The sequence below is a fragment of the Anarrhichthys ocellatus genome, unplaced genomic scaffold (assembly GCF_004355925.1).
Source record: "Anarrhichthys ocellatus isolate YVR2014 unplaced genomic scaffold, GSC_Weel_1.0 scaffold24, whole genome shotgun sequence".
Taxonomy (NCBI): Eukaryota; Metazoa; Chordata; class Actinopteri; order Perciformes; family Anarhichadidae; genus Anarrhichthys; species Anarrhichthys ocellatus.
This window is the reverse complement of record NW_022280054.1, coordinates 5,999,603-6,010,485: the sequence shown is the minus strand read 5'-3', so window position 1 is coordinate 6,010,485 and position 10,883 is coordinate 5,999,603. Positions and strand designations below refer to the sequence as shown.

Below are 10,883 nucleotides of genomic sequence, written 5' to 3'. Positions count from 1 at the left end.
TGTGTGTGTGTGTGTGTGTGTGTGTGTGTGTGTGTGTGTGTGTGTGTTCACTGTAATGTCTGCTAATTACAAATCGCCCATTTCACCAATCCCATTAGACAGGGAGGTCTGAGTGGAGACATTTGATTGGATGGCAGCATCTGCTTAACTGGCATAGTCACAGACACAGGTAATTGATTGCGAGCCCCCCCACCCACACACACACACACATACACACACTTCACCATGACAACCAGACAACAGATGATGAAAGGGGAATGAGGTGACGTAAACGGCAGGAAGATAAAGACAAGGAAGGACAAAGGGACACGTAGAAGAAGGAAAAAATATGAAAGAAATGCAAAATAAAAAAAAGAATAAGACTCAGGCTGTGGGGAAGAAAAAAAGATATCTGAATAATTGGAAAGCAACGGACGACTGCTCTGCATGCCGTGACAGAGCAAGAGTGAAGGAATTTGAATAAACACAAAGAACATGACTTACGGAGGGATTATGGACTCAAGAAATAACGGAAATATTTAGGAAACTGTTTCTCAGGTTAGAAAAAGAGCTAGAAAAAAGCTCATACATCATTTAAAATACACATCAATAAGGGAAAGAACGGCTCTGTGGCAATTCGTCTGATATGTCTATACCATCCTGGTTGAAGCAAGAGAGACAACAAAGAGAATGTAAGAATGGGAGAATTGACTGAGAGATCCAGATGGTGAATGGCTTATACATCTGACTGACAGATGATATAAACAGAGAGCAGTAAGGGCAAAGTTTCAAATGATGTTTATGGGCCAGTGGGTAAGTCATCTATTTCTCCATCCCAGCAAGGTAATTGCAAGACAGTGGATAATGATAAGTCATCATTCCACTCAAATGATTTCATCACAGAGGCATCGATGCAAGCGCCGCAATTGTCCCGTCTAAAGATAACTCATCATTCCCCCAGACGATATTTACTGCAACTCTTGAGTCTGAGCTCATGCTAGAAGTCACCGTCTTTCCACTCATCACTAAGCTCTATGTGCTGGTTGTAAAGCCAGATTTAGAGTTGTGATGGATTCACAAGGTATCTTATAGCTGTGGGTGGATTTTTGAATGAGCGTATCGAGCACAAGGGGTCCGAGGGATCAGGGGTCCGAAGACAATAGCTTCTGTTGGAAGTGACTTATATAAACAATTTGTGTGATGGAAAGTCCAAGTGGTAAGTCTTGTCTTGATCAGGTTTCTTTGGCTCCTGATTGTTTAAAGTATCTCCCAATATCATGTGTGATGGGATATAATCTATTCCTGCTTGACATACAACCTGCACCACAGGTTTCATTTGACGGTTTCCTCTAGGATTTTCTTTAACATTTGTGGAGAGGGGAGTCAGGGTGGATCAGCTGTGACGGGGGAAGCTTTGGGGAAAAAGGTTGACAGGCTGTCATCTTTAGCATGAACAAAATACTTCAGTTCAGGATCTCTTTACAACCAACAGTCCTTCTGTAAGACTCCTGCAGCACAAACACTCAAACTAACTGTATCTTGAAAGTAGGTTCAGACTCTATCCAGTCCAATGGCACATGTAGCATGTGACATTGACATGTAGAAAATTGGCAAGAGTTGCAAAGTCCTATAACAGATGCCCTTTTTATTCAGCAGATACTGTTCAACAAATAACTAAAAACAAGGTGAGCAGCATGACATCAGCTGCCATCAGTACCCTGAACCTTTTCTGCAAACCTACTACTACTACTAAACCGCTCACCTGGGACACACAGACACCTGTAGCTGTTGCCCACGCTGCGGCAGACCCCATGGGCGCAGGGGTTTAGGGCACAGAAGTCCACCAACTGAGCACATGTCGGGCCGGTGAAGCCTGCTGTGCAGCTACAGCCGAAGCCCATGGGGCCGGGACCCTGGGCGTAGCATGTCCCGTTGTTGTGACAGGGGCCGGAGGCACACGGGTCCACCTTCTGCTCACATGTGGCCCCCTGGTAGCCTGCAAGAGAGGAGAAGGTGTGATATATACAGAGAGAAAAATAGAGAGAAAATCATGGGGAACCAGCACAAAAATAATGAAAGTCCTCATATGCCTGGAAGAAAACTTGGTTCCCTTATCAACTAGAAAACATTAAGCAACAGAGCTGAGGTGCAAGAGCAGCCCTATTGCCAACACTGCAGATGTAACCCTTCTCTAATTTGGTCATTTCAAGGCTTCAAATGAAACCACTTGCAACAAGGTGGGGAGAGTGGCACAGCAGGGGTTGAGTTAGTGTAGATCAGGTGGTGCAGTGCAATATGTGACATCCACTTTGGCATGGACTCTTCTGTTTATTATTAAGACTGCCTCTTAATGCAAATAGGCTCAAAAAGACACGTCTGTGGGTTTCAGGGGCACCCAAAGACCTTTGGACTTGGAGGTAGAGTGAGTTTTATCATTTACACAAACTCAAAATATGATTTTTTTATGTCTTTAATTTAAGGTAGAGTCTGCACTGGATGTTTTGTAAGCCACTTAACTTAAGCGATGCACACGTGCTTCATTCAGTGTGGGTGCCTTAATTAAATCTCGTGGCAAAGCACGAGGGAGTAAAATTATGTACACAAAATATGTGCACAAACTTCAGACACAAAATGTTATGCTTGCACAACCAGTAATTTATTCCACATAGATAGGCCTGTCACAATAATTATGTTATTGACTTATCTCTTTTAGACATTTTAAGTAATTTTGGGAAACACACTAATAATCATTCTTGCTGAGTTAGATGATAATATTGACACCCCTTTAATGTCTGTTTAGTAGGATATGAATCTACAGCCAGGAGGCAATTAGCTTAGCTTAGCATAAAGACTGGAAGCAGGGAAACAGCTAGACTGGCTTCTTCCAAAGTTTAGAAATACTGCACGCCTATCAGCACTTATTAAATTCACTAAACAACACATTGGACCTCATTTGTTTAATTCATACATGAACATGAACGGAAACATTTTGGGGGAGTTACGTGCTGTCGGAGAGCCAGATTAGCCGTTTCCCCTTACTTACAGAATTAGTGGAACAACCGGTTTGCTGTAGATTCATATTATATGTATATGATTGATATATCATATATCTCATCTAACTCTCAGGGGGAAAAGCGAATATAGGTCTTTCTCAAAATGTGAAACTATTCTTTTAATGACTGCCTAACGACTTTGGAGAAGCCAGTGTGGGGAGAGCGAAGGCACTGATAAAAGATAATATACTGAGAAAAATACAGCACGTGATTTGGATCTGTCATCATCTACTACCCCAAACCACATCATGCTCTTTTGTTTTATGCCTTCCTCCTCGTTGTTAAAGACAAAAACAGATCGTGAAAGCAGCTGAACAGAAAATGAATTCTTGCTGTTGACAGGAACGACTAAACTATTGTGTTAAAAGGAGAGTGGTGGTGTTTCTGTCGTGCTTTTTACCGTCTTTGTGGGGTGACGGGACGTGAAGAAGAAACCAGTGGCGTCAACACACCACCACTCATTAGCATGCGAGCCTCTGCTATTCTCACCTCACCTCCTCGTCTAAAAATAACTTCCTCCCTCTTTTCTTCAAGCCCTTCTCCCCCTCTGTCTTCACCTCCCCATGAGAGCAGCTACTGTACTGCAGAGCGGAAAAAAGACTCCTCTGTACATGTATACACCTCGCAGTAATATACAGTGGCTTCTCTGATTTACAGTAACACCGTAGTAAACCCCTGTGCTGACTGCACACTCCATTGAGCTAATGAAGAAATCTCAAGCATCCATTGATCTGCGAGACTTTATTTCACTGGGTGAGGAGGACATGTATCATTCAACAGCAGAGAGGCAAGAGTAATCTGCAGCAGACATCTCACCCAAATCTCTCTCTTTCTCTCTCTGTTCCTTTTGCACTCCTTCCTCGTCTCCTCTCCCTTTCCCCACACTTGCAAACCACACAGATGCTAGCCCGCGCACACACACACTTAGACACCTTCTTGCATACATTTAATTTCATGATTTGTATTTAATCTGTCATTGTTGAATCCCTTGCTTTCCACAGTGTTTAGCTTCTTTGCTCTGCCAAAGAATTTCCACCTCTTGAGCTCAAACGGTTTCTGTTTATTTGTCTACATTTCTATCCAAACATGCACAAACACACACACACACACACAGAAACACACACACACACACACACAGTAACATGGGACCTGGCTGACATAGAGGTGTCTGTTCATTTCTGCTGCCGGCATTCAAACCTGCCAACATTAACAGTTTAAATTTAGCCAGCTCGCTCACTCCCCCCCCCCCCGCCCTGATGGTTCTGACTGGAGGCAGTCACAGTACTGACACGCACACTTCCTCTTCTGTCAGTGCGTATAAGTGTGTCTGTGTGTGTGTAAGTGAAAGAAAGTTAACAATGTGTGGCAGTCTCTGATGAGGAGTGAGAGTGCAAAATTTACTTGAGCACATCTTGTGAAAATCTAATTTTTAAATGGTATTCCTACAGATTTTAGTTCTTCATCACTTTACTTTGAACTGACAGAAAAAAATGGAAGGCAGTCAGAGTAGAGACCTTAAATGTCAGATTATACAATTATTTATATCAAATACAATTATTTTTTATGTTAAATTGTAAACATCCCTTCCATTTAGACATCCAGAGTCCATTTAGTTTGTATATCTCTCGGGAAAGCTGTTCTTTATTTATTTAGATATGCTGTTGACAGGGAAACAAATATTACCTTCTTTTCCGGCAGGGTGAATCTATTTTAACATCGCTGCCTCCCTTGTGATGTAGCAAATGAAAATACAGCTTTTGCTCTCACAGTGATCACAGAGTCGATGCATCTATGATGACATCTGCGACAGTTGTCATGCCGTCCATCATTGTATTTATTGCTTCCGTCTGTGCTGGGACATTGCAAGTCAACATGGAGATGTAATTTATTGGGGTGGGAGGGTAGACCTGTATCTGTGCCTCTGTGTCTCTGTGCCTGTTCATTTGGCTGTCTGAGTGTGCTTACATTTCTTTACCTGTGGAGGACACTACTGTATAAATCAACTCCTAATTATTATGTACTGTGAAGCATCTACTCTTTTCCGTCCTTGTGACTGAACTTGTGACTTCTGCTGCAAACAGAGAGACAAGGACTTGGAATGAACGCTTGAGGAACAACAAACTTTTTAACACATTTTGTATTCTCCTCTCTCTTTGGTATCTCTCCCCGTTTTACATAATGAAAGGTTTTACACAAGAGATACGTACTTGGACTTGGAATTGTAATGAAATCTTTTTTTGATACAAGATGAAATGTTCTCTTCTACTTGGAAACAATACTCTAAAGTATCACCTTTACAGTACTCATGTTAAAAAAATAAACACATTCTGATGTAAAACATTACCTTCTACTTTTGATTATTTGCCCGAAGGCTGTTTACATTTAAATAATCCTCCCCTGATGTGTTCGTCAGTATGGAAGCACATCTCTGCTCATCTCTGTGTGCTTCCTTTAACACACACAAACTTGTTTTTGTCTCCTATGAATAGATGCAAGTCGTTTTTTTATCTCTTCCTTGAAGTCCTACCCAACCCACAACATAAACACTACACTTTCTTTAACAGACAAATGATGCCGTGGTGTGATGATGCCGTGGTCCTGAACCTTCACCTCAACCTTACTCGTCCTCATGATGCACAGTGTGACTGAATGAACAGATTTATTAAAAGACTTTCTTGATGCTGTGTGTGTGTTTTCTTGCAGGAGTGTGCGAGTGTTGTTCAGCATTCTGATTCAAGTACTGATTCATAATTTGTTAAACAGCGTGCGCCATTCTGAGACATCCTCTTCTATGGATTTCCCATTCAGAGTTTTTATGAGTGGAGCTCTTCTTTTTTTTTCTGGTTGATTATATTCCTGCTAATCTTGGAAGTTTTACTTTTTTTGATTTGATTATTATTCTTTTCAACATGTATTACTGTCTGTCCGTCCAGGGAGAAGAATCCCTCCTCAGTGTACCTCCTGTAGGGGCTTTTTCTCTATCCGAAGTGACAGTCCAGGGACAGAGGGTTTGTCTGCTGTACCGATTGTAAAGCCTCGAGGCAAATTTGTGATTTGTGATATTGGGCTATATGAATAAAATTGATTTGACGTTCTATATTTATTCCAAACAAACTGCCTAAATATTTCAAACTATTCATACGGCAACATGAAATCACTTTCTCAGCACAAACTTGATCATCATTAGTAAGCCATGACAGTGTGACAGTGAGCCAGCATGCACAATACCAGGACTCGTTCATTTCATTATTTATACTGCTGTGCTTTTCCTACTGTGACATCTCAAAATGTCTTGTATGAAAAAGACCTATGGTTAAATGGTTTGCGATATTGCAAAGCTGGACATGTTTTCCTAAATGCTGTATTAGTCACTTTGGTTATTAAACAAAAAGAAATGGTCCGAGGCAGTTTGACATATTGATTTACCGTGCTGCTATACATGAAAAATAAATGCTCAGAGGTAATTTGTCCAAAAGGTGTCTCGGACCCAGAATTATCCAATAAGCTGAAGAAATCTTTAAAAGCCCTCTTTCAACAGTCTCCCAGCACTAATATAGACGTGCTGGCATGGTCTTCACCGCCTTTTCTCTCGTTTAATTCATAATCCACCACTTGTGACGTAAGTATTTTCATTACTTCCCTCATTGGAGACCTTGTTTTTCTTGGCAGCTGCAGATTACCAATTCAGTCAGGTGTTGCAGTGTGAGTGAGACCTCCCACAGATCGAGAATGAACTGACTGCTGGGAGCTATACCTGGAACAATGAAACAACCTTCCCGCCAGCTTTTACATCCATCTGCTGTTTCTTTATTTATGTGGCCGGGGCCCATTGTTATCTAATGTTTCCCCTGTGTTCTAAGAGTGAATATACACTCCGGATACACCGTTGCCCATATGTGGTGTACGTTAATCACAAACTAGTGCACTCTTATTGAGAAATGCAGTTTTACAGTCACAGATTTCCCCAGAGAGGCTGATGCAGGTCGCTGAGGCTATGAGAACTAATTAGGATAGAGAAGGAAGGTTTAAATTAAGCATCTCAGTGGCACAGATACTGTTAAACAGACACACAGGGTGTATAATAACTGGAATCAGACAGCTGAAAAATGCACTTTTTCTGTCTATATGTTCCCCTCTGTGCGTTTGTTTTTTCACATAGAAACACAAACATCACAAGCTGTCGGATTTTGTCAGAAAGGCTTGCGTAATGTGTATATTAAATTTTCATTTTAAAATTATAATACTGTGCACTCATATCTATTTAAAAAACCCAGAAAGCAAATAAAGATTAAAAAATATATTAAAAAATGTCAATAAATTTGATTCCTACCTTCGGGACAATAGCACCGGGGCCCGGCCAAGCTGCTGAAGCAAGTGGCTCCGTTCTTGCAGGGCTGAGAGAGGCAGTGGTCAACCAGCAACTGGCAGCGCTCCCCTTCATAACCTGAGAAAAACACAGTTTATAATCACGACTACTACTTGATTTATTTCATTATATTCAGTCAAATGCAGCTAAATGTGATCTGTTTAATATTGAGCGAAACAAAATCAACTACTAATAAACAGCCAAGTCATGACAGGAATTCAAAAGCTGGACTTTAAGTGTTTTGCTATTTTTTACTTACTTTTAAAATGTTTGAGTTATGAACGATTGTTTTTTACTTGCATGCAAATCTGGTTTATTGCAAAGATTTTTTTGGGGAACCCCAGCAAGAGAGGCAACTAATGGGGATTGAACTAAAGATATACAGAATTATCATTAATGTCCACAAAATCCACCAATTTGAGCTGACTTTTCTCTGTATGCATCTTCTGTTTCCTGTTTAATTTTTCCGGTCAGCTGCCCACACTGCTTGTTAGCACAGTTCCCTAATGGGGAATGACAGGCAATCAGCGGTCACCTCCGACATTTACCTTCCTACGCTTCAAGTCCCTGCCCATAAATAAATCTGACAAGGTTAAAGGTTCAACACGATCTCATCTCTGTTCCTGTGCTCTTATTCAGAGAAACAACGAGAGAGGGTTCCAGTTTTTACATCACACAGCTCTAAACAAACCAAGACCTTAGCAAGGCTGAGACTATTCATCTAGCCTTATGCACATGTGTATACAGCTTTGTCTGTGTTTGAAAGCATCCAGCGTGACACACACGCACACACACACACACACACACACCTGGTGGGCAGGCGCATGTGAAGTTGCGTCCTTCACCCCCCTGTCTAACGTCGGTGCAGGTGCCGTTGCTGTGACAAGGTCGGCGGTGGCAGGCATCGAATTCCTCACAGAAGATTCCAGTGTAGCCGTCCTCACACTCGCAGAAGAAAGTGCTCTGCAAGACACACAGACACACACACACACACACACACACACACACACATACATTTCTCAAGTCAAATCAACGAGCCTTGAAGGTGAAACGACCGGAGATAGCGATGACAGGAAAAAAATCTTGTGAAACAGAAATAATGAGATTGCACATTGTAAAATTATTCAGAAACATAACAATGCACTAACAAGCAGCCGAGACACAGTTAAATAAATAATTTCCCGATAATGATAAAAAGAGAGAAACCGTGAAATGGTGTCTGCAACACCTCCCTCTATTTTTCTACTTTAGTTCGGGTTTTTTTTTAGGTTTCTTTAAGTTCAATGTATGGATGTAGAGGGGAGGGTCTCTGGTGGTTCCTTCTTCTTCTCCTTCGTCAGGGGTGCGGCTATACCAGACCCGAGACTCGCATGCATTTTGATCACAAAATGAATGAAACTGTGATTCCCTACTGCTAAACATATGTCATGTTGCATTGCTGTAATCTGTGGCATTGCGTTGTGTTGCTCTGTACGATTCTGACTCGGGTTCTTTTGTTTTCTGTTGTGCTCTGCATTGCTCTCTGCGAAGTGAAATCATGGGAAAAGTTTTTTTTTCTCCTACACTTTTGTGAATAATGATCAACATGCGCTGGACACAATGCTTGCAGCTGCAGTGATAATGTTGGGTTGAATTAAAATGGAAAGTTTTCTTCTGTTTGATGTGCAGATGCATTCTTGTTATGTAAGGTGTGAAGTGAGCTGCAAGCATCTGGATGCTGGAACTTTCTCCTGTGCCTTTCAGCTTCATTCGCTTATGTTTTGTTTTCATGAGAAGAAACATCATTTCTCACCTCGGAGGGCTGTGTGATACATTTGCCTTTCCCGGAGCACTGAGGGTCACTGAAGCTGCTGCCGGGCTCCACACAGCTGCTGGCTTTCACCGTCAGGTTGAGACGCAGGGTGACCTCCGGGGCTGTGGGGGTGCCCACACGCAGCACACCTATCACAGAGGAGTTGAGGGCCTTTTAAACTATTCACGTGGCATTTTTATTCATTCATTCATTACATTTTATAATAAATATGTAATGCATATAGGCCGATAGTATGAAATAAATGAGCCCCATGTCTTTGTAAAGAAAATGTCTTAATTCTTGCGAGGTTTATTCGAAGAATATGCAATCAAACAGCGTTTTAAAATGTGCTTTGATTTGACCTGCTCTAGCGGCGTGGCTTTAGGGATGGCAATGATGGTTTGTCGGTTGGACAACCACCGTCTCCACAACTATTGGATGAGTCTTATACAGACATTCATGGTCCCCAGAGGATGGATCCTATTATCTTTTCCCTTGACTTTTCCTCTAGCGCCACCACGGGGTTGTCATTTGTGGTTTTGAGTGAAATGTCTATAACTATTGAAAGAAATGCCATGACATTTGGGTCATTCATGTCCCTCTTATTCATTTATTAACTTTGGTGATTCCCTGACTTTTCATAGTCCCATCATCAAGTTTAAATGTATCCATTACTTTGGTTTAGGACCTGCTTAGCTTATGACCTTCCCATTAGCCCTGGCTGTACTTGGTGTTTAGTGCTAATAAGCAATGTTAGGATGCTAACAGTCTAAACTAAGATGGTGAACATGATAAACATTATACCTCCTAAATATCACTATCTTAGCATTGTCATTGTGAGCATTTTGGCATTTAGCTGCCTATGCACAGCCTCAAAGAGCAGCTAGCATGGCTGTAGACTCTTGAAGATGCTTTAGGACATATTTTAAATAACTCCCTCCCTAAAGTAAACCTTGCTGCCAAAAAACAATTAAGCCCCATGTGGCTAAAGGTGTTAAAGAACTGATGCAGGCAGCTCTTCATTGTGACTGAAATAGAGTGCATGCCTCTACATCTTGTCTCTCTGGGTCTAGAAGTTCAGAACATCTCTCATTATATCTTCAATCAAAGCAGACAGCGATATGGCCGCTTGGATAAAAATAGCCACATAGTGAATATCAACTGCCATTTTTTAGAGCCTGACGTGAGCCAATGAGCTGCGAGTCCACCAATGACGAGACTTTGACGATGCAGTCTCCTCGGCCAATCAGAAGGCCCGACAAAACGACTTATGCTTCTCTGTCACCCCTGACCAAACGATCGTCAGCCCAATGACATCCAGTCATTGCACCTGCAGAGTCACCGCTCCATCAGATTGTGAAAGCTCATCGCCAACATTCAGATCCAGTGACGTGTGAAGAGGGAAATGCAACGTCACTGTGCTCCTCCCTCCTTACTGATGCTTTGCATGCATCTTCCTCTTGCAGTTTGACCTTCAGTCCTCCCTCCTTCTGCATCCTGTCTTTCTCTTTAATCCCTTTCTGTTTTGCCGTCTCTTCCCCCGTCTTCCTCCCTCTTTATCTGACTCTTCCTCTCTCCCACCCTCCATTATCCTTCCACCCCTCTGATTTAACTCCCCAATGTCATCTCTCTCTCTCTCTCTCTCTCTCTCTCTCTCTCTCTCTCTCTCTCTCTCTCTCTCTCTCTCTCTCTC

At 41.9% G+C, this 10,883-nt stretch overlaps 1 protein-coding gene across 1 annotated transcript in view; it reads right to left on the bottom strand.

Moving 5' to 3' along the window:
* dner (delta/notch-like EGF repeat containing) overlaps positions 1-10,883 on the bottom strand; it is a 45,214-nt gene that overhangs the window by 3,816 nt on the left and 30,515 nt on the right. Inside the window, exons 5-8 of the mRNA XM_031860701.1 lie at positions 9,191-9,339; positions 8,208-8,361; positions 7,363-7,476; positions 1,742-1,975 (exon numbers count right to left, since the gene is read on the bottom strand). Coding sequence (XP_031716561.1) covers positions 1,742-1,975; positions 7,363-7,476; positions 8,208-8,361; positions 9,191-9,339 — 651 coding nt within the window. The remainder of the gene's footprint in view (positions 1-1,741; positions 1,976-7,362; positions 7,477-8,207; positions 8,362-9,190; positions 9,340-10,883) is intronic.